General features: G+C 35.4%; 1 protein-coding gene across 1 annotated transcript in view; it reads right to left on the bottom strand.

Annotated features, from left to right (window-relative positions):
* Positions 1-24,935, bottom strand: part of LOC149771947 (uncharacterized) — a 94,253-nt gene that overhangs the window by 53,317 nt on the left and 16,001 nt on the right. Inside the window, exons 5-7 of the mRNA XM_089948067.1 lie at positions 15,938-16,064; positions 12,442-12,624; positions 4,813-4,925 (exon numbers count right to left, since the gene is read on the bottom strand). Coding sequence (XP_089804193.1) covers positions 4,813-4,925; positions 12,442-12,624; positions 15,938-16,064 — 423 coding nt within the window. The remainder of the gene's footprint in view (positions 1-4,812; positions 4,926-12,441; positions 12,625-15,937; positions 16,065-24,935) is intronic.

The raw sequence follows: 24,935 nt of genomic DNA, 5'->3' as shown, positions 1-24,935 counted from the left end.
AAAATAAGTTATGTAAACATAATTTAGTTGATTTTGGCCAAATATTGGCTATTTTACCTGCAAAAGATGAAAAATCATGTGTACAAAAACAGCTATCTTGTTCTTGTTAGGCATGCCATAAATCAGGATAGAGAACACTCTAAGTACATTTGTAGATTTGTAGATAGATCACTTGTACCATGTGGGATGTTCTGGCATGAGTAATGTTTAGGTAATGTATTAAAGATATGGTATTCCTTCCAACTTTGATATGAATTGTCCTGCTCTAATTGTCCTTTTTTTATATACACTTTCCTGCTTTGAAATTGTTCATGTAGTTAGTTCAGTTATCTTGCATTCCCTTTTGTTGAAGTAGCAGTGAATACCAACAAACAAGAACAGTTTCCTTAAGTCAGCATTTCCCATTGGCACTTGTATAAGCCCAATTATAATCTACTATTGACTTTCAATTAATCCTATTTCTTTCTGTCAAGCTGCTCTTGTGGAATTTCCATGTTTGGTCCAACATTACAGAATGATAACCATTTTAGTCACACAGTGCGTATTCATTCCATTCAAATCCACACTGTTCTTGAAACTTTGCATCTCATCGCAAAAATCCAAATTGGCATGAGATGATATCTGCATGGTTATGGAAGGCTCCACTCTACATGCTGGCATTGTAGAAAATATGAACTATGTGATATGAAAGAGCTGTGTCATCTTAGAAATTAAAATTACATGACTCTTGAGGTCTCCACTAAATATAGGAGTCTAAATGTTAGGTCTCACTTTATCAGTAATGTATTTTGAGATAATTTAATTGCAATGAAGTTAATACAGGTTGTTGATGAACGCATCTATATTACATGGATAATGTATTAAAGGTTACCACACCTTATGTATATCATTCAGTTATCTCCCTTACACCAGTCATAACATTTCAAGGAAATAAAATCTCACATTTTCAGTGACTGGTTATGAAAATAAAGAGAAGATTTGTGAAGTATTATATTAGCTTTCAATCTTGATGCAAATGTAAGTAGAAGCAAATTAATAATTTCTCACAGTAAAGTTTACAAGTTTAAAATCTGATAAGGTATGTTCTGCTTGAATCTGAGATAAGTTCCTCTCTATCTTATGCCAATTATTATTAAATTCTTATGTAGAAGAAATATACTTTATATGTATCTATATTATCTAAATTATTCACCCTTTTATATTAGATGGTTATCATGTGTACAAAAACAGCTATCTTGTTCTTGTTAGGCATGCCATAAACCATATTATCTAAATTATTCACCCTTTTATATTAGATGGAAATCATGTGTACAAAAACTGCTATCTTGTTCTTGTTAGGCATGCCATAAACCAGGATAGAGAACACTCGAACACTTGAAATTTGGGTACCTGTAAGGGATGTTATAGCACAGTTGCCTTTGGGCTGTCCTTGGACCTGTTGGACCCTGCCCCATATATTTGTCCAAGGTAAGATCATCAAACTTTCACTTCTCACTTTTTGCATTGCTGATTTTGCCTCCTTTAATTCCTTTATCATAAGCTACCTCTCCCTTTTAGATAAAGACTTTCCTCCTGTTTTTAACTCCATTTAATGTGCTATACTTAATGTTTATATTTGGCATTTTTCTGTATTTTATTCCCCTAATTTCACCCCCAATCCAACATAACCACTTAGAAGCTGTGATTTATTATATTTGGTGACTGATTGGCTTATTGAAACAATTTTATTCACGTTACAAAGGAGGAAAGCTTACTATTTGTGTTACAAAGAGAATGGGTAGGTGGACCTTTGTGTGAGGACTGGTGGCTAGTGACCTCTTACATCTGCAGACAGTGTAAAGTGGTCAAAGCTTATACTTTATAATAAAATTGGGTCATGTCCACCTGTCTCTGATGTTAAGTTCTGCACCTACCAAACAAATATAAATTCCTTTCTTTTAGGTGAATTGTACATTTTGAAGTAGGACAGGTACAAACTATTTGGTACATTGACCTTTGACCTAGTTATTACATAATATGACATAATGTGATTTATCCCATATCACCTATGTGAAGTTCAATAAGGGCTAATATGAATAAGATACAATTCATAGTTGAAAGAATTCATTTTATTTCAAAAGATGATTTTGATAGTGAAGCAGAAGTATGAAAACAAGAGTTCAAACAGCTCAATGACATTTCTGTACACATTCATATAAGACATAGGTTAGTACCTCATCAAATTGTTTTCCACAAGTGAGACTAAGTATATTTGTTACTTATACAGTCCCGAACTACAGATTATTGGAAATATTAAGGTTTGCTATAGGTATAACGGTACCAATTATGCAAGTCCAGGTGGGCAGAGCTTAATGTGTAGTGAACATTGTATTCAGAATTAAAGAACAACACTAGCTGCGATTTGTGCATTATGTAAGAGTTGTACTTTCTGTTTGGCTTAAAAAAAAGTTGAGCCTCTTGGCAACATGTGAGTCTGTGTTCATTTTTATCTAGATCATATTTTGTATTTTTTATGAATTTTTTAAAATATGGTACACATGGCTGAAAATGTGCTTGTTGTGACTAGATAACTCTTACCCATCTGGTTCCAGTAGAGTTATCTCTCTTAAATGCAATGGAGTACCCGGTTATGTCATTGTCAAATTGACAATCTAGCATTATTCTATATGACAGTGTGTGACATGCATGCCCAAGTAGGACAGAAAGTATATTTATTTCACAAAACATTAGCATTGAGGTATATGGAAAAACAATTGGTACCGAGATACGTGCTCTCTATCAAATTTGGTCAAATTCTATTCATTTGTTTATGAAATGACTGAAGTCATTTAAAGGTTTCTTAATTTTAGTAACAGTAACAATTTTTAATGATGGATTGACATAATTTTTTCTCACATGCTTTCTGTCAAATGTGGTAGAATTATGTTCACTAGATTTTTACAAACTGTTTAAAGGTTTGTCAGCTTTTGATAATGGTATCTAATCCTGACTATAGACAAGCATCGTTTGTATCAATTTGAAAGGCCTTTATGCTAAGACGCTCTCTTGTCAAAATTGGTCAAATTCAGAATATGCTTAAAGATTATTTTTTTTCCTTTTTACTGTAATGTTTGTCTTATCTAATGAGGGATTTAAATCATTTTGAATAAATCTGAAAAGCCTCTTTGACAGTATGCTCTCTCCCAAGTTTTTCAATTCAACTTGCGAAAGGAAATTGAGGAAAAATTGTATTGGCTGTCTGAATATGGACATGTATCCCCACAGGGGTTTCTTATGTCATGTATAACAATATCACCATAAGAAAAATGGTGTAAAACTCCAAGACAAGAATAACAACAAGAAGTAAAACTAATGGTATTGCTCAATTCATAGCGGGTGTGTAGGGTTGGGTTGGAGGTTGGCAGTAAACCTTTAGCATGGAATCCACTATATATACAAAAGTGGTTTAAATGTTAACTTACAAAGGTAAATAAACTCACCTCTGTTCATAGAAGAATGTGGACATAAACTGATCTCCAAACTGACAGAAGTTTATACAAGTGCCTATTCATGCTGTAAATATGTGATGCAATTCTGATTCAAAATGAAATTTGCTTACAGATTCTATAGTCAGCTGTTCCAAGCCAAGTACTGTAAATGTCCGGTCACAAATACATTACAGTAAATATGGGAATTTCTGCATCCAGTAAACCTTCTTTTATATAAATATTGCAACAACATAATGTGACAGTGACATGTTAGGTTATGTAAACAAAGATAATCTACTGCAATCTAACGGAGTACTTCATCAAACAACATGATATCACGTGAATTGGACATTCTTTGTTGAAGAATGATTTTGTCTGTGTAAAATGTTCTGTTCATTAGAAAGGATGCTGGCTATTTAACTTATAGTTTGCAAGAAAAGGATAATCTACTTTTAAATGTTTATACTAGTTCTACTTTGTTTGGGACTATTTTTTACACACAACAAATGAAAGGTGCAGTGCCTGTCAGAATGAACAAAAATTGATCATTTAGCTATCTAATTTCCACTGGAAAAAAAATTATGTGATAAGAAGTATCTCAAATAGGTAATGATTTAATATTAAATTTATGAAGATCACAAAAGCGGGACATTATTCAACTCATTTCATAAATTCAAATACGGATCAAAGCAGCATTTTCCTCTACCCTCATCTGTGTATCAGAGACCCCCAAATGTTTAATCTGACCACTCAAGTCTGACACCAAGGTTTGTTTTTAACTCAATCTGACCCCCATTTCTGATACCAGGGTATTATTTTTACTCTTAATTTTGCACCCCTGTTACAGTGACCTACTTTTAACATAAGGGTGAAGATGCATTCTCTCATCAATTTTCTTAAACCTAGGTACAAATCCTATCGATACACGTTGGAAATCACCCACTTCTTAATCAGCTATAAGAACTTAACTAAAACCTGGTCCAGTAAAATATGAAATGTCAAAGTCAGTAATATTTGTTGTTAAGTTAGGAGTATAGTACAAACACAGATGTGGTCAATATATCTAGCTTGATAATTTTACCATAAACAAAGTTGGAAAAATAAACTTTAAGGATAAAATGTAGGTAACGTCAGTGGTGTGCAGTACAGGTCACAGTAATACTTGTCAAGATCCATATTTTCACCATGTTCATGATTTAAGGTACAATTGTATTATACAGTGCGCAAAAGACCAGAGCTAAATGCAGAAACTTAACCAAAAATAGTTACAATTATAGTTATATTATAGGTGATGCTATGCATAAGTATATGCTTTTATATTTGCCAGGTTTGCACATTAGCTTACCAGTTGTATATATGCAGTTGCCACTGTGAGGTTCACAAGAAGATCCAGTTTGACAGTTGCACTTTCCCTGACAGTTAAGATTAAATGTAGCTTCGTCACATCTTTCTCCACATCTGAAATTAGAGAAGGCAAAATTTCCATGTAGTTTTAACTCTAACACAACAGAGAGGTATCAAGGAGAGCTAAGCATTGCTATTACTGTAAATTTGTTTAACCAACCTTTTAAATCTTATTTTATAGTTTGTCCAATCTAAAATATCATGGTAAAAAAAAAACATGTGACCTTTTCTTTATTTGGGAACTGATGTTTATGTCTGGAAAATAGGTGACATCTACTACTTTTCAACAAAGAGAATCCAGCAGCACACTTCACCATAGATCAATGACATCCATGAATTTTAAAATTCCAAAAGCAAAGAAAAAACTATTTAAAATGTACTCAAAGGAAGCCATAAAGAACCATCTCTATAGACAAAGCATGAAGGTAATGAGAAAAGGAAAACAATTAAAAGATAAGGTTCTTGAATGCAGCTTCATCCAACAGTTCAGGGTTGGGGTGTGTGTGACAAAAACAACAAGAGATTCGATCTTAGGCCAGGGGTGTCAAACTAATTTGCTTTGGCAGGCCAGATTTTGTATAGCTGTACTTCACTTGTGCAATACTTATCATGAACTATGTATTCTTTAATACTACACATACACATTACACTGTATGAATTAATATCTGATAGATAAGAAAAAGCGACATAAAAATTGCAGTAAATCAATTCTATAACTGCTAGAATTTTACACTGAAAAGAAAATGTTAATGGCTAAAAAAAAGTATACTGGTACAGAACTTTATTCACTGTTACCGCTACTTGCTGATATCTGATATCTTTTAGTCTGGACCAGGCTGGACTAATGAGTCTGGAGGGCTGTGTGTTTGACACCCCTTGTCTAGGCATTCAAGAGTGAGAAACAATTATCTGTGGCTCAAAATACCTGATAAGACTGGAAATACAAGGGTAAGAACCAATGACTGGGCCTGGAGAACTTGATCAGGTTGGATAATGCTCATCTATGGTAATATTACAGACTGAATAGTTTGTTTAGTTCTTTTTTAACAGGAAGAAATCAGTCTGTCATTGCTCTCATCAAGAGACAGCTAGGATTAATGCATTTCCTACTGTTAAAGTATCAACTGCAAAAGATTCTCCGCTTTGCAGTATAGACCATGGATATCGATTGTTTGTTGGCCTGAACAATACAATTTGCAACCCACCTCAAAAACTTGTCCTGGCATATAAATCACTTGAGATGAGCCAAGCATGAAGGAGAGTTTGTGGACTCTTGTGCAGAAGAGGCCCCAATGTACTGCAAAAATAGATCCCTGAGCTCCTCTAAGGAAATGACCTAGGCTGGTTTGCCAACAGCTTATGAAGATTGCAGAACCATAATTGCTGAGGCCGTAGAGGGGCTATCAATATGAGTAGTGGAGATCCTGACTCTGTGGAGCTCTTGTAGAATCATTAAGAATGATGATAAGGCAAAAGTAAACCGATGATCCCACTTCAGACTGAGGGCAGGTCCCCAGATCTAGACTGATAACACATACAATGGGAGCTTGTTTAGTCTTGCTGCAAATTAAGGAGTCCCTCAAAGGTCTCCCCATTTTCTGACCAGTGACTGCTTGAAATTGATGCTTAGATCATTCCATGAGTACTACTTTGCCACTCCTGGACAGATTGTCCACCACTGAGAATATACTTCTTGCCAGGAATATTGTAAACTTGGAAGGTAAACCCTTCCAAGATTGCCAAACAAAGGAGGTTCCAAACCTCTGTGCAAACAGAAGATTCATGTGTGCTTCCTTGTCATCTGAACTAAACAACTACTGAAGTGTTGTTTTTGGAAACCATCACATAACTACTCCTGGATGGTTAAATTACTGCCCTCACTTGCAAATTGTTTACACATAGGTCAGTTTATTCCAGATACCATGAACCCTAAGCGCAGTGAATATATAGAAACTCTGCTCAGAAACTGGCCCTAATCAGTCCACTAACTCAGGTGGTAGTGAAATTCTGATCCCAGAGAAATACAGGCTGTATGTAGATCCATGTGAGGTATCAAATTCACCAGAATTATAATTTGAGGTGGAAGGAATTGAAGAATTAAAAGATTCCCATTAGGGAAAATAATACTAAGCCAAAAATTAGGTCCTTGGCTTACAGCACATCCCAACATGTTCAGAATTATGCCTAATCTAATCTACTATGGTGAGGAAAGTTATCCCCATATATATGAAGTCCTAAGATGGAATTTACTCAGATTTTCTCTAGGTTTTGGACTAAGTCCCAGCCAGGTCACTATGGACCAGCAACAGGTATGATCTTGTCTGAGGAAGTCGAAGTGGCCAGTCCGGATCCACCAGTCATCAATGAACTGGCTGAAGCTGTAGTCTCCATGTTAAGTGTTCTCCCAAAGAAATGTGTTTAACATGGAAAGATCAATAATCAGCTGAGACTTTCCATATCTGGATACCAGGAAAGAACAAGAATAGGAATCCAGGACTGATAATTTATCTCCCTCTGGTGGAAAAGCATATGGATCCTTGCGAGATAACTATGTTCCTGGAACTAAAGTCAGTTTTTTCCTATAAAAAGGACCAACCAACTGTCCATCATACTCGATGTGACCTCTGAAAAGGATGATTAACCAAGCACCGACAGGCCTGGAAGATTTATCGAGAGCACAAGCAAATAATCAATCCCAGTTCAGGCTGAAGGAATCCACCCCCAGGCTGCTTGGTTTGGGACTGGGGAAACATAAAATGAGAGTTTGTTGTTGAGTTTCTTTTTTTTAAACAAGTCCACTAAAGGTGTCTCTCACAGAATGAACTGAGAACTGAGAGCCTACAACTGTTTTGATGTGGGGAGTATTTTGTTAGGACTACCTTGTATATTCTGGACAAAAATGTTTTTCTTCCAAGGAATGTGATAACTGTGAGTGTAATCTCTTTTAACTCTGCCCAGTGTAGAAAGTTCCAGACTTCGATGAAGAAAGAATAAGCAAGAGTAACTCTTCTTAATCTGAGATATGGAACCACTGACATGATGCCTGAGGAGACCTTGATAAAATGCTCTTTGACATGCTCTATGCACCCTTTAGGGCAAAAAACTTATTTTTCATTTCTAATTCTTGATGTGGAGGAGACTGTCATCCTTTGACCAGTAGCCATGCAGAAATACTTCTTCTGGCTCTCCTGGAGACCCCCAAACTGAATCAGATGTGTCAGTGTACATATAGTGGTGGGATTCTGCGGTATGCAGTGGGAGATCCACTTACAAACTTGTGTTAATTGTACCACTGCTTGAAGCAGTACTGAAACACTGATCCAAGATAAATTTTATCTGGCAGTGCATCCTTGTTGGGTTTCCATTACCACTAACACGAAAACCTAAAGAAGATGTAAATGAAGTCTCCCTAGGAATATGAGGTCACCATGGAATTCAAGTTCCCCAGAAGAGACAGACACAGATTCACCAACAATGAAGTCTTGGTCTGTAACATCCTTAAAAGTTCCATGATTGTTGTGTATCCTGTCTGGGGGAACATGAACCTGGCCCACAGAGGTAATGAAATTCATTCTTATGTACAAGAAATCCTGAGAAGGAATGATATTGGATTTGTCTAGGTTTGGAATCAGTCCTGAATCACTATAGGCCAACAGCGAGTCATGTGACTTAATAGGAACTGTTTGTTGCTGTTGTGTAGCAGCCAGTCATTGAAATACTGGATTAGCAGAATTCCCAAGTACCTCAAGTGTCCGGATAATAATTCAATGACTGGTGAGTCCCAGGGCACTGAGGCTAGTCCAAATGACATGGTTCAGAATTGAAATACTTTGTCTGACAGAGATCCAGAAATATATTTTTGTGGAGGAAACATCAAGATGTAGAACACATCCTGAAGATCGAAGGAAACTGCCCAGTGAACTGGTCTGACAGCATTACAAAACAAAAGTTGCAGTTTCCATTTTGAAGGTTTATTCCAGCAGAAATGTATAAGGGGTAAAGATCTATAACAACCCTTATTTCTCCACCTTTTTGTGGGACCAGATATGTCTAGGAATAGAAAGCTGGCAACAGGATGTTCTGAACTCTCTTTACTGTGCCCTTCTAAAGAAGGGTGTGCACTTCTTCCTTCAATTTTAATATGTGTGACTGATGGAAGAAGACGGATGTCCTTGACAGAGGAGGGAGTTGTGTGAAGTGCAGGCGTAAACCATCCTTTACTATAGAAAGAACCCACCGATCTTTCATGAGTTTCTACCAGGTCCCAGAAAGAGGGCCACTGAAGGATGAGGTACGCATTGCAGCAGAAGTGAGGTGTCCTTAGTGAATGCGTTTCCCACCCTCTCCTTGACTCTTTCCCTTGCCTTTCCAATTAGGGATGCTGGTTACTCTGTTGTGGTTGCATACAGTTTTGTTTGAATTGTGGCTGGCCCATGGCACAATCAGGTTGTGTCTGGATGCTGGCCAGTTTTGATGGGCCAACAACCAACACAAGGAACCTCTGTTGTTGGTCCCTAAGACCTGAGAACCTATAGTGGGAATGAGACCACTAAATAAGGTGTAAGAACCCTGGGGTGTAGCCCTCAGAAAACTGTTGCTGTGTTCGAGCAAAAATCTCTGAAGCATACAAAACTATATTTCAATGGAGGTGAAGAAGCTCCGCTGACAATACCATCACCATAGACAAGGTGTGTCTCAAAGTTTGAACCTCAGCGACAAATATTCACTGCAAGGCTAAGGGTCATGATAATTCTGCCTTCAGTGAACTTAAGTTTAATTTGCTGAAAAGAGATCAGCATGAGAATCTCTGGTCACTAATTACCTGGCCTTTGACCTTAAATCCTGTAAGAACTGAACCAAGGTGAACAAAAGACCCCAGTGAAATGCCCACTTATGAAGCTTCGACCTCAAAGTGGGGAGAGTCACTAGCCAGGTAGAGGAATGCACCTAACAGCTCAAGGTGAATATTAAGGGTCTCAAATCAGCAAAGGGGACTGATCCACCCTTTATTCCATCTTGCTGATTTTTTAACTTTGCTCAGCCAGTTTGCAACTTCACTTACCATCAGAGAGTGAGAAAGTAGCAGCAAGTTTGGTCAGGCCATTGCCCCAGACAGTTTTTCTAAGCAAGAAAGAATCTTAGTGTCAATGAACACTTGGGCTAAGAGTACATGTCAGGGGGAGGAAGACAGTAGACATCACTGACATTTATGTTGAATGACCAAGTCTCCTCATCTTTTGTAACCACTATGATGCTTAGTGAGCAGGATTTTGAATATTCTTGGAGGGAAGGGTATACCTTTCCTCCAGTTTCAGTAAATTCCTGGGAATCTAATCAACAAAGCAACATTTTCCTGTTCAAAAGATCAGTGAGAAACAGCAGAAATGAATCCCAGATGATCAATGGAAGGCCATGAAGTAGGGACATAGATATTAATGACTCTGCATCGGAAGCAACATAACTGTCCTTAATGGGAGTTATGACCGAAGAATGAAAATTCTTCCCTTTGCTCTTGGAACTCTTAGGAGAAAGGGGACTAATCCTCTCCTGCAGAACTTATGAAGGTTGTTGGTCCTCATCACTTATACATGAAGGATGCCACATAAATGACATCCATGGTGGTATACGTTGTCCTCTCACTTGAAGGGGGAAATACCAAAAGGATTAAAAGGAAACAAGGATCTTTCCAATTTCCCTTCCCTTGAGAGTGCATAAAAGCAGGCTCCATCGCAGTGTTACAATAACTAGGTAATGAAGTTGAAGAGGGGTTTTTCAAACCTATAAATGGTGCTTTACCTAGATTTGGCATGTTGTGAATAGTAACCGGTACCCAGTCTGTCTGTACCCAATCGTAAATGACCAGTGAATGACTTGTCACTTACAGTCAATGATGGTCTAGATTTGAGGGAACTTCCCTTGGAACTAGAGAAGCTATAATGATGTATAACCTTCTTGGGGAAGCGTTACCTACTCCTCACCTGGCCTTGGGTGCTATGGAAATCTTGTGCATACCCCAAAGGGAAGATGCAATAAGACTCCATATTAGGACTCAGTTCAACCCTCACCAGGGGTATAACTTTGCTTGATCTTGGAAAAGTACTTCCTCACCTTCCATTCTAGTTTAGGGGTTGCACTCTGACCCAGCATGCTCTTGGCCCTTAATGGCAGAAGCTGTCTTCTTTTAAGACAATGCACAAACAATCTTTTATGTGAGGGGTGATACTCCTCCCTTTTTTCTTTAAGGGAGCACACACCATCCCATGAGAAATATGTTACTAGCTCATAAGTAGTAACAGTATTATGCAGTCCCTCCTTGTTATTTTCAGGGGAGATGCAGTCAATCCCAGCTAAATTTTGCATATTTTGAGATGTAACTGATCTCAAAGGAGAAGAACATGATTCCTGCCTCTTCTTATAAATGCATATACTTTTGGCAAGGTCCAAAATGTCATCCAACAATAGACAACTAAAGGGACATTCGTCTATTCATGAAGATTTTTTTCAATAATATAAAAGTTGAGTGTCCTATGCCCACACTTAAATACTGTTTGAGATATCTATAAAAAACAATGTTCTGAAAACAAAACAAAATTTTAACATGATAAAATATAATATATGAATTATAAACAATAATAGGTGTATCAGCCTCCTCATAACTTTTGACTATTGAATTATACTGACCAAAAAAGATAATGTCAGAGTCTATGCACTACATTCCATTTTGCAGAAGTACAAACACAGGGACCTCATTGCTGGGTTACAGCAATTAATGAAACATTTGGTGCATCTGGAAACTCTACAATAACCAACTATACAATGAGAATCCAGGTTATGACCACATTATTTGACTAATAACAATAATCACACTAATATCAGAATCTCCATACATTGTAACACAGATGTGCAAATTACACAATAAGGGATCATTTTTTAAGAACCTGAAATAATAACTACATATTTCTACTGCAATGTTCCACACCCTTACACAGGAGGAGGGATGTTTGGTGTCTTGTCATGAATAACACACAAATTAAAAAATTATCACTGTTATCATATCAAACAATAAATTTCTGAAAGATAAGGACAGAGGATAATTTTACTACAAAGTATGAATCTCAAGCTCTAGTAATTAGCAAAACCATAGCACTCTGGGTCAATGCATGTGTTCATAGAAATCTCTAGAACATTAAATTAATGCATCTGGCACAGACAAGGTATTTCCACTGCAGAAATGTAAAGCTTAATAATAGTGACAGGTAAATTATTACTGACATTAAAACACATACTACTGATGGCCAAAGTGGAGTCATGAGGCAGCTGGAATCAGGGAATTTGAGGAGAGACTTTATACATGTATTATTAGCTCTTAGTACACTGCTGCCCCACTCATGAAGTGCCCACATTTATAAAGTATAAATAATTCTCAGGATGGAGCACAATATCCTGGCTTCAGTGATCCAATCCAGGTCTGCATTGGTGCAAAGTAGATGTCTTAACTGTAGTATCTCACAAATGTTTGAATTTTGTTTTCTGTAACACCAGGGGCTTTAATTTGATAATTAGTTCCTACCTGTCTCCTTTGTACCCAATTTGACATTCACACTGTCCAGTGATGTGGTTGCAATTCCCATTATTATGGCAACTGCAGGCTTTAGAACAATTCTCTCCAAAATATGAAAATGGGCATGTCTCACTGCAATAGATACCCTGCCACCCTGGCTTGCATAAGCAGTGTCCAGTTTGGGAATTACATCTGAAAGGAAATAAGATTCAACTAAGCAATACTTAACATAAAGTAAAACTTCAAATTTATATAACATTTCTGAAACATTTAAGAAAGAAAAAGCTGCCAATAAATTTCACTGTACTTGAAAAACAAAACAAATAAACACAGGTGACTGTTATCATGAATTCAAAGAAGCATTAAGAATTAAGATTTTTTTATTTAAAAAAACCCAGTATATTTCAACTTGGTGCCATGTGCAAGTCTGAGTTCAGTGAGACTTATATACATCTTATCCTGATGCCCGAGACGAATTTCTAGGAATAATAACAATAATTGTTTGCTAATCTCATGAGGCCCTCAGGGACATACAACACTTTTATACATTTACACAATTTTTATGAATGAAAGAGAGAATAAATGTATTTCCGCAATTTACCATATGTTTTCGGATTGCAACAAATAATTACCGTTTTTGTCATCCGAATACATATTAAATTCTTTAATTAGGTGTCTGAAAACATACAGGTGAAGATAGATTTATCCCTCCCCCCATGCTGGAATGAAGTTACCAGTGGCTCACATGACGACATGCTGCCATGACATAAGACAAGTATTTTGACTAACACCACGCAAAGGATAATGAATGAAAAACAGGCATTACATGCCTATTTTGTCTATCTAATACATGTCCCTCCACCAGAAAACACAGCCATTCATGTATTAGAGCCACGATTGTGTGCATATTTTCCAAAAGAACCACCATATTAGTAATCTTGCAATCCACAGTTCAACCCTCTGCTAATCAGTGATCATTAAAATCTACATTACAAATGCACGCAAGCTTTATTTCTGTATAATTAAGATATTAATACAAACTAAAAAAAAAAGATTTTAGAATTATAATTCTTAAGATATTTATGACAGAAACATTTTAGTATCGAGAGTAGAAATACCAGTACATGTATGATGGTTAATCTTGAGCACCAAGGGTGAAAAGTTCCATATGGGGTGAGTGTTGTATGAACACCTAGGAAGGATAAAAATAACAAGCAAGTTGCAATATACGAGTTGGCATGATTAATATGTTGGTATTTTAACAAAATAAAGGTGATCTATTTGTTGTGGTTCTCTCTTCTTTTTTTCCAACTAGCCGAGGGTAGCTTCAAAATGAGCAGAGCTTGCCAACATGAAACAATCAACCGCTCAAAGATTGTTTTGATGCATGTCGGAGATTTCAAGGTGTCTAGGTGTTAATTGTTAATATTATAACTTGTGGGATTTCTTTGACAGGTGTGTTTGGAAAAAAAAAGGCAATCATCTGGATTTCATTAAAAGAGCACACGATGTACCAAACATTTAGCCCCCACAATCAATATTTATCATCTACAGAGAGGTTTATTACCTGTAAAATAATAACTATGTTTAAACCTTGGTATATAATGCCTCAGGGATAAGGGGTAAGTTTTGTTGCAAAATGCCAATGAATTTTACTAATCAATGCCAACTCTGATGTATTGTTTAATGATATAAAGCAGGCATCATGGTTTCTAATCAAAGCCATAACTGTCACACGTCTTAAGTGGTTTCGTGTGTAACAATGTCTACATTGACAACCAATCATATTTTTATTAGCCAAATCAAGTGATTAAAATATAAAGTATGAATAAAATACCCACCACTATCAAAAGTTTATATACTTGATAGCTGTCATTACGAAACATAATATTTTTAGTACTGTAATAATTCTGATGGATAAGTTTATCATATGTTACGCAACGAGCGAGAAGGCACCGCCTAGTTTGTGGAGGGACTCTCCCTTGCCAAAATTGTCTCCAAAGAGGCCAGTAGGCTGTCCACAGAAGCGACCTTAAATTAATGATTCTGAGGATGCATCACAAAAAGAACTGCCTATGAAGAAAGCTGCTCTAGATGACGAGTCTGATTATCTTGAATCTGAGAGTGCTCCACTCAGTTCTGTACATGGTCAATATAAACATCATACATTAAAGCATAAGCAGGATATCGTTAACAATACAAACCTCTGGGAATTAGACCTACAGCGGAAAAACTCAAGATTGTGAAATCCACGGTGAGTACCTAGATGAAAATTTACTTTTCTGCAGATATGAACTTGAATGGACATTTGTCTAAGTGTGGACGACCCATTTCATATGGACAAGTTATAGATAAGATAGATCAGTGGGTGCTCACTCAGCGTGACTTACAAATTCCAGTCAGTGTTGAGGGAATATGTACATATGCTAAGGAACTTGTCTCAACAGAATTTCCAGAGAGCAAATTACATGCCAGTTGTTTTTTGGGAGAGAGTTTCATGAAAAGACATGGGTTTGTACTCAGAAGCAGGACTTCTCTTGCCCTACATTTACCCAAGGATTTGGAAGAAAAGATTGCATCGTTCCACAAGTTTGTGACAGACGTAAGGACGAGTTTGACGATAAGTTTATCATTAACATGGATGAGACACTGACACTCTTACAAGACATCTAAATATTTTGTTTCAAAATATGGTGCCTGAAAACACAGTAAATATGGTAATTACAGTTTAATCATGTTACTATCACAAACACTGTTAACTTAAAACTTTTTTTTACATGTGCATCACTGTAACAAGTTTGTAGCTGATATAATATGCATATGCATAGGAAAAACTATTGGAATATTTGGCAAGAGATATTGTATGCTTAGATGACTGACCATAGCTTTAGTTAAAGTGGTGCATGTAAATAATTCAATTCAGAAGATCCTTTGTAATATGTAAATGACTTTCTCAATGCGTTAGTTCTTGGTCTTGGTAGTTTTCATCACAGGTTTGATGTTGATCTTAAAGAGTACATAGAAGTAGTATTTGGACAAGCATATAATTCAGGTAAAGAAGTGTTACATTATGATGGGCTTTACATACCAAAATACATCTATACTGTGAAATTCTTTTCTTTATTTTAATTAACACACTAAATATGAACATAAATGATGAAAATGGAAAAACGATTTTCATGGTTTGACTGGAGTGTCTTCCTCGCAGAATTTCTGCATCACTTCTGCTCTCTTTGAAGGAGGTCCTTCATCAATCAAATGAATTGGTGCAGGTTTTTTTAGATTTAAAAAATTGGGATTGGGGTTTTCAAAAATCAAAAAATTGGAATTTTTGGATTGAAATAAAAATTTGAGATGATCCAGAGTAAATGGGGATAAGTGGTAGGTGTGTGTATACAGGTAACTGTAGCATCAAAAGTCTGAGATCCAAAATTCTCATATCCAGTTATTCAGATTGAATATATATAACAGATGTACAAGACTTGTAACATTGTAATGTACTTACTGTACTGTTTTGTCTTCTATACACTGGCAATTATGTTCACAATGTGGTCCATACTTCTTAGGACTCTTTATGGTGTAAGAATGCTGCACATGAAGAATAGCTTCAAACATGAGAATACCAGAAGAAACTGGCAAATCATGAACTGCAAACTTTGTTTTTAAGAAACTGTGATTTTCCATCCTTTTGTCCCCAGTCAGCTGAGTGAAAAAGTGCCAACTTAAATCTTTCAGGCTGAGATTATTCATCTTAAGAGTCACTAATGTGTTCATTTTCATTTAAGAATGGCATCCTCTTCTATCTCCAACCAACTAATTCTTACAGCTTTCAAATAATAATAATGATGATGACAAGCTGATTTGGTCAACTGACCAATCTTCCATGAAGCCTTCTACAATTATATGTGCACATATATTTGATATACAAATTTGTAAGAGATGAGGCGTCTTTAGATAATAAGTGCTATTAAAAATTAGATAACTGATCTATAGTACACACATTGTGTTTTACAGATTGCCCACCACGTCCAGTGGACATTGATTAAGAGCCCACTCAGAGTAGCAGTAGTGGGAAGACCACTCAGCCAAGTGGACCCCCCACCCCACCTGTATATGGAAATCACTCAATCTAGTGGAAGTCTATCACAGATTTTTTGTAGCTGTAGTGTGTTTTATGGCTAATGAATTTACTCTGTGAGTCTATTAACTAAACAAACAGATGGGAGAAATCCCAACACCGAACACCTCTAAAAGAGATTACAAACATTGTGTTATTTATACTGGAATATATGATCAACAACAATAACATTATGACATGCATGTCATAATTCTTCCTAAAGTTTATTCTACAAGAATAGCATGGGTATATTACAATAAAATATCATATATGATTTATGCTATGTAAAGTTTTTTCTGTACTTTTACCCATAAACTCTGAAAATAACATTGTTTATGAGAGAGTGTGTTGTGATGTGATTTGGATTTTTAATGTAGCTTTAACAATTTTTCAGACATATCGCTACAATGTCTGCAGTGTGGCAGTTTATAGTGATGTCTAGCACTGGGGCATCATATCACAGACATATCACATGATGTCCCACCCAGTCACATTATCCTGACACCAGGCTGATCAGTCCTAACACTAACATCTTGAGGCTGAGCGCCATTTTTATGTCTTTGGTATGACTCGGCAGGGGATCGAACCTACAACCTCTCGCATCCAAGGTGGATGCTCTAACCACTAGGCCACCAGAGCGGTTGTTTATGAGAGAGTATGACAATTTTTTAATGCATGGACATGTGTACACTGTACTCACAATTGCACTATACTGGCAGCAATTTATGTCATGAACAAGGTGATTTTAATTAAAAAAGTTTATTTCTGTCTTGCCTTTTTCTTAAACAAATCATAATGCATCACCAGATACTGGTTAGGGAGTCACATTTTTAATCTGAAGTCAAGTCGTTATGCTTGCTTTTTGCACCTTCTCGCCACGAGTCAATAACAGTTTTGTCAGGGCAGTTCCTATATGTACCAGCACTGTTCAATGTCTCACTTCAATGTTTCAGACTGGACATTAATTGTTGAAAGAAAATATCACAAAACCACACACCTTAGAACCAAAAAGATGTTAGTCTGTGAATAAGAAATTCAGACCAAGAAATGCATTTGCTGTTTATGTTCTCATAGAATCATATACAAGTGCTCTCTAGAGTTTAACTTAAATTTAGAAAAAAAAAGTAATGGATTTGATATGCATCTAAACTTTGTTCTTTCTTTTAAAAAGGTCTAAACAATTATAATTGTTTCAAGCTATAACCATCCCCTCTGTCTCTCAGGCTACAACCCCATCAAATACTACTCCTTACTGTAATAAACACATAGAGTAGAATTTTCAAGGACTTAAATTATGGCACTTCCTAGCAGCTAGATGTCAATGTCACTCTTTGATGTTTCAAAATGAAAACTGTTGAAAGAAAATATTTCTTGTCACAAAATCAAATACTTTAAAACTAAGAAGATATTATGAGATAATTTCTAAATGTCCTGACTCATCTGCACAGTATTCAATGCTGCTCTCTATCAATGGCTGTTCATGCCATAAACCAAATGGTTTACGAAAAATGTTTTTTCTTGGACACTTTTTCGTGAATCTATATTTAAGCACATGCCAAAGAATTACATTTTTACTTTGAAGTCAGCCAATATGCTTTTTAACACTGGCCACTCAGGATGTTGTTGGGCTTCAATGTTAGCACGATGTTTCAAACGAAACATTAACTTCTGAATGAAAAAGTTGTTTGATTTTTGTGGAAAAAATAATTCTTATATTGTAATATGGACTGAGAAATGCAATGTGGTTAAGTTACAATATTTTTGTGTAAAACTGATTTCTAGTGGTATATAAAACCAAAACAAAATTGTATTATTCCCCCTGATCGTTTAATGCAGCACATATAACATGTCTATCCCAACAGCACAAAGCTATGACATGTTTACAAAAGCGGTTTCATACTAAAAAATACATCTTTCTTTGAAATAAAACATTAAGGTAAACACACGAGTTTATGAACCATAAAGTTTGACTGACATTACCTATAGCTTTTCATCACCAACACTGAAAATGGCATTGATCATTAAAAAGTATGTATCTTTCAAATGTGCTACATTTATCTTCATTTTGGAATTCATCTGACATAATTTAGAAGAAAAAAATTTCATTATGCTCTTGATTCAAAATATAATACATGTAACTTGCTGCCTAACAATTAATTTTGTATTTAAGAATAATTTTATTAATTGGGTTCTTAACCTACTGTTATTATTGCTCTGTTCTGTGAGCTATTCTTGAATCTAGTCATAATTAACATGTACAAACCTGATGGACTCACAGTACTAATTCAGTTCCCATGGTAAATCTATGCAAACAACATATTAAAAAATCAATAACTTAAAATTTCTGTGTCCTCATGATCAAACTTATATTTATCAGTAAGGACAGATCCTCGAAGACAGCTTCTGTGTAGAGAAAACCATATGACCCATGGCATTTTCTGAATCTACATGCGTTTGAAACACATGCTTTCAATACCACACCAAAGAGTCAGATGCTAATTTCACTAATGAGTCTTTCAAACTCTAGTCTGTAAAGGGAATGAAATTCTATTAATAAAACAATGTATCTGGGGTTTTTTTCTGTTACACCTAAAATATGCTCTCAAAAATTATTTTTTCTTAAAATCTTACTTTCATTATCAACCAATTCTTGCCAGCCAAACCCCTATATACTCTATTTTATCTTCACTCATCATTTCTATACTGGTTACCATTTTTCCATATCATTAGGACCACAAGTCATGAAGCTTCAGAAATTTAAGACTGAAAAGTCAAATGAGTGAACATTACTACAATAATCAAAGTGAACAGAATGACAATATTCGTGACCTTAGATCAAACATGAACGGTGCAAGATAAACAGGAAATAACAGAGGTCTACAACATTTGACGCCCAAATGCCATACACCTCAAGTTCAGAGTAGTTAACAAAGTACAGCACCAGAGATAAATGTTTAAAGCCATGAAAAATATGAAGCAACATATTGACAGCTATCAGTGCAATTAGAGACAGATTTCATAGCCTTGGCAAATATGAAGCATAGCCATTTGGGGAAATCAACAAGGCATATTAATAGATACATGTATCATGTATAATACTGTTAAGTGATGTGATGTGATGTGATTTTGATTTTTAACGTAGCTTTAACAATTTTTCAGTCATATCGCTATGATGTCTGCAATGTGGCAATTTATAGTGATGTCTAGCACTGGAGTATCATGCCGCAGACATGTAGCATGATGTCCCACCCAGTCACATTATCCTGACAACAGGCCGACCAGTCCTAACACTAACCTCTTAATGCTGAACGCCAAGCGAGGCAGCTGTTAGTACCATTTTTTAAGTCTCTGGTATGACTCGGCTGGGAATCGAACCCACGACTTCCCGCATACGAGGCGAATACTGTTAGGTTAAACAAGTGGATTGGGAGAGAAGTACAAACAAGAAGAAATTTTACTTTGATAAAGCTAAAACCAAACATATAAAAAAGATGGAGGTTATTTTAATTGTACTGCAAAAGCAATCATATCTACCACAGATACCCATTTCACGACAAAGTTTGCATTGTAGTTTGCATGGCTAAATTGCAAACGATGAAGATAAGTTGTGTGTACTGGTGAAATTTATTTTAACACATCTACCCATTCTAACTGGCCCTATCCTTTTTTTACATTCATTAAATATTGCTTTTAACTGTACAAGTCCATGATTTGTTCATGTGAATTTCAGCTTTATTTTTGGTTGCCAAAGATTCAGTGCCACTTAGATGATTATGGGAATAATTGCAACAATTTCATATTGTTGGACCAACTGATAAACCCTTTATAGATACGCATTTGGATCTGTGTTTTTTGGTGACAGAATGTATTATCTGTATTCTGTTCATCTCTTTTGAAAAGGTTAATTGGATTAAAATATAACAAATTATTAACTAAACTGATAAAGAATAGTCGCTTGACATTTAGAGACACTTTGCAAAACTTGCCATGTGGACTGAAATAATGTACTACACCAAAATAAACTGCATCTGCATTAAATGAAAATAAAATGCAAGTTTATCTCCTTCAGAAAATATTAATTACGATTGTACTTTTTTAATCAATTTCAGCCATCCACTTGGTAATAATACACGTAAACTCATCAGTATATTTGTTAAGCTGTTGGTCATGGAATTTGGCACAACATGCTTTGCAGAGTTTGTGTAAAACTGATAGGTCTATGGTAACAACAAATACATACCTAGCTCCTAAGAAAATGTTTACAAAGTCATGTATATTTGGGTCAAAAGTACAGGCTGGACTAACAGAGGTTGTGTATATTTCATTACGTGGGAACATCTTGACTAAACAATTTAAAAGCAACTGTGGGATTTAAAAATAAATCACAACATTTTTTGCACTTTTTTTATCTTAATAACATAATTAAACCAGATAATACTTGCATGTAATTTCATTTTACTTTTGCTTAAAAGCATAACCTCTTTCATTATAATTACTATCATTAAAATTTTTAAAGATTCCTTGCTCAGAAATGTATCATTCATCTCTAGCACAGACTTATTAAGTGAATGCGTTTTAGTGGGCGAGTCTTTGAATATTAAATGACATTATGTACTGTAGCTGTACCAGTAGGTAAGTTCTACATGATGCAGTGGACATCCATTATTATATAATTATATTATTGTGCCTTTCTACATAAGCTTGATTCTTTGTTGCTTCCACTGTCACAAAATTACAGCACCAGTGGATATTTTCAGGATAAGATTATACGGGTGTCTTATCTTACATTTTTGCAAGAACCAAAACAGTAGATACAGGGAACAGAACTATGTTCATTCATATGTAAAGAAAACTGGACGTAATCTGTAACAAGCAACATGAGCAGTGACATTTTTGGAAAAAATTCAAGATGTAATACTAGATTTATGACATCAGATTCTGTACCATATACATTTACTCAGCATGAAAAGACAAATGTATGCATGCAACTGACACTAACAGCAGTTGTTTGTATTTAACCTCAGGAACTTGGCCCCTGGGTCAAGAAATGGAAACAACTGATTTCCCCACCCCATATATACAACTACTGAGCACAAAAGACAAATCCACAGACCAAACAGACATTTCCTGGGGTAGTATCTGTCCTCTGAGACCAAGCCAAGAGGCTAAAACTATAGGGTGAAGGTCAAAATGTACAGGATGTGTTTTACAACAAAAACATGAAATTATTAGGAGTAGTTGTTGTTTTGTGAAAGAAATGATCAATGCTAATTTCTAAAACTTTGTTCATCCCAGTCTTTAGTTGAGGGTCTTAATTGTAACAGATGAAGACTTGTCAGCATACTTTATTATGTCAAGTCTGTAAAACTACCAAAACCAAAGGCATACGCGAAATTCTGAACTGCTGTCAACACCTAACACATGCATGTATGTACATTCTTTAGACACAATAAATCAATTTAATTTTCATCTGAAATCAAAAAAGTATTTGTTAGCAGGTGTTTTATAAACAGATATTAGATAGATACTAAAAGAATTTCTCTCAAATCAAACAGCTTAACAGGTTCATACCACTAAACAAATGATATCATTTAGATGTGTTGGTAATTAGCGGGGGTGAAATGATAGACATCCGCTAAGTATCAATATGATTCATAATATAAAGCCTAGGATATGTTACATAATCAACCCACATATTAATTTTGATAGTTTTGTCACCTTAAGGCCCGTCATTGAGAGGGTGGTGCTGTTTTATACATGTAACATATTGGCTGCATTATTGTAGTTCATTCCACACAGCATCATGTATGATATCCACATCTGTTTCTCATTGAATTTTCATGTCAATATCTCAAAATATAGTTCAACTTACCAAATTTGATTTGTGCACAAATGACTGAACTGAAACATAATTCATACTGACATACAGTACAAAGCCTTTCATTCAGTAGATGCTAAAAAAGATTAATCTATGTACATGTAATCTGCCATATTCATCCTAAGTACTGGAAGAGTACAACTTTCACACTGCAACAAAATGAATGGAGGGCAATCACATTATGGCTGAATATAACCAAATACCTGTAGGAAAGCTGATGACTACTTAATAAACAAGTCGACTCTTCCACAGGTCAAGGAAGCAATGAACAATTTTATGAAAACAGACCACTCTGTTTTAGCATGTATTTAATACGTATGTTATGCTCTATGTCGATATGTATGGTGTAGAAATAGTTCATGCCTGAAATGAATTAGCTACATTTAGCTACTTTTAATGATGATAACCTGACAGTTCATTTAGATACAGATGCAGATATAGTATGTTGATTGCAGACTGACATAGATTTAGCATCTTTTTATGCCATCCATATCCTTCACAAGATAACAAGTATATTTCCAGACAGACTACCTGTTATTTGTCAGTGACTTTATTTTGACCTGTTGGGCCATTTCAGACTGTTCCATAACCTAGAAATTATTGGCAACCAAAGTCATCTTTTACACTGAAAACTTCTGTGTGGAATGAAACGCGCAGATGATAACAGTGTTAGGGCCCCCTGGTCATAATCAGATTTTTAAATTATAAATGAATGAATGAATTGACTAAATTCTGTGCATCTTTTATATCAAATGTGCTTTTCATTTTTTAAATCTGTAGAGGGTTACAAACAAACATAAGTAGGAGGTATATTCAGAGTGTAGAAATATTAGGTGCATGACCATGCGTAAATAATTTAATTGATGTCACAACAGTTCTTCTGACTCAGTCAGCTAAGCCAGCTTTGTTTGCAAGTTTGAATCAGCATGTTTACACGAGCTTGTAATTGGCAAACTTAACATAAACTAGGTATGTTTTTGCAAGCTTGCAAATTAGGCTTACACAAGCCTGCAGCAGGGTTTCAAATCTGAGCTTGAACAGCAATTTGCTGCAATCTTAAAAATAAGCTTGCAATTTTGATTTGGGCAGGCTCAGAAAAGTGGGGCCCTGAGTGGCCGAGTGGTCTAAAGTGCTCACTGTTACGGATCACTGCCATCTCACCTCTGTCTGCATGGGTTCGAGTCGCGGGTTCGGCCTATGTTAGTATGTGAGAAAGCTTGCCAGTAGCTTCTCGTGGGTCGGTGGTTCTTTCCGGGGTTTTCCAGAGTTCATCCTCCACCATTAATACTGGCTGCCATGTATAGCCTATCTTGTGCTGAAAAATGGCGTTAAACCCTACAACAACAACAACAACAGAAAAGTGCATTGATTATTTAAGAATATGACATGTTTTAAGTGTGCTGCAATTATCTTCATTTCAGATATTTTCTACAGACAAAATATAAAAATAAAAATTTAGATACTGCTTCTGAAGAAGAATAAATAACTAAATTGCTGCCCAGCAATGATGTTGTATTTAATATGGAAATTATGCAAGTAGTTTGATTATTCATCTGTTATTATTGTGCGTATCTTATTTTCTTACTGCATCTAGTTCTATGTTCCAGTTTTGAGAATATTAACATGAAGAAACTAAAAGCTTTAGAAACTGAACTGACTGAAAGTTGAATGAGACAATAATGCTACAATAGCCAAAATAAAAACACTGACAATATTAAAATAATTTGTGATGACTGAAGAATTAACACCAATGGTTTAAAATACAATTAAGGGAGGGAATAAACTGGATTTAGCATCTTTGGAGCACAAAACTTCTTCCACCTCTAGTCCATAGTAGACAAATAAATGGACACCATTTTAAAATATTAAGTAACAATTAAGAGCAATCAATTCTTTGAAATCTGAGATTTAGTAGCCTTGACAAACATAATGCTAAGCGATTTCAGATGATATACAAAACATTATTGTTAGACACTATTAGTTTTATGTTTATGCATAAAGTATCACAAAGGAAACAAGATAAACAAAACAATTAATAAAAATGTTCAGCTTTAAGCTAAAACTATGCAGATATACTAAAATCAGATATCATGTATTTTACATTAAATATAATAATATTGCAGAAACTCATTTTGTAACTAAATCTGCATACAAGTATTGTTATGCAGATTTAATTTGCACTGTTTGCTAGTTTTTTTTGTTATTCACTATATGATATGGATAATTATATTTTGGACTTGACCTTGTCCAAAATCATATTCATCTTCTTTATGATCTGAATCATGCATATACTATCTGACCTGAATCATTCATTTTGGTTTTGTAAACATGTTTATCTCAATTTGAGTCCACATCGTTGGAAATTCCAGATATTATGCCAGGTCTACCTGCTGCTTATCACATTTTATACTAAATTTTAGAAACAGACCTTCAAATTTTAACTAAGACTTTATCTTGTAAACATTTTAAACCTTCCAGAGTGTCATTTTCAATTAGGTAATAGTTGTT

Source organism: Sinohyriopsis cumingii, unplaced genomic scaffold, assembly GCF_028554795.1.
Source record: "Sinohyriopsis cumingii isolate HCF-2022 unplaced genomic scaffold, ASM2855479v2 utg001564l, whole genome shotgun sequence".
In the NCBI taxonomy this organism is placed as follows: Eukaryota; Metazoa; Mollusca; class Bivalvia; order Unionida; family Unionidae; genus Sinohyriopsis; species Sinohyriopsis cumingii.
This window is presented reverse-complemented; position numbering and strand designations above follow the sequence as displayed.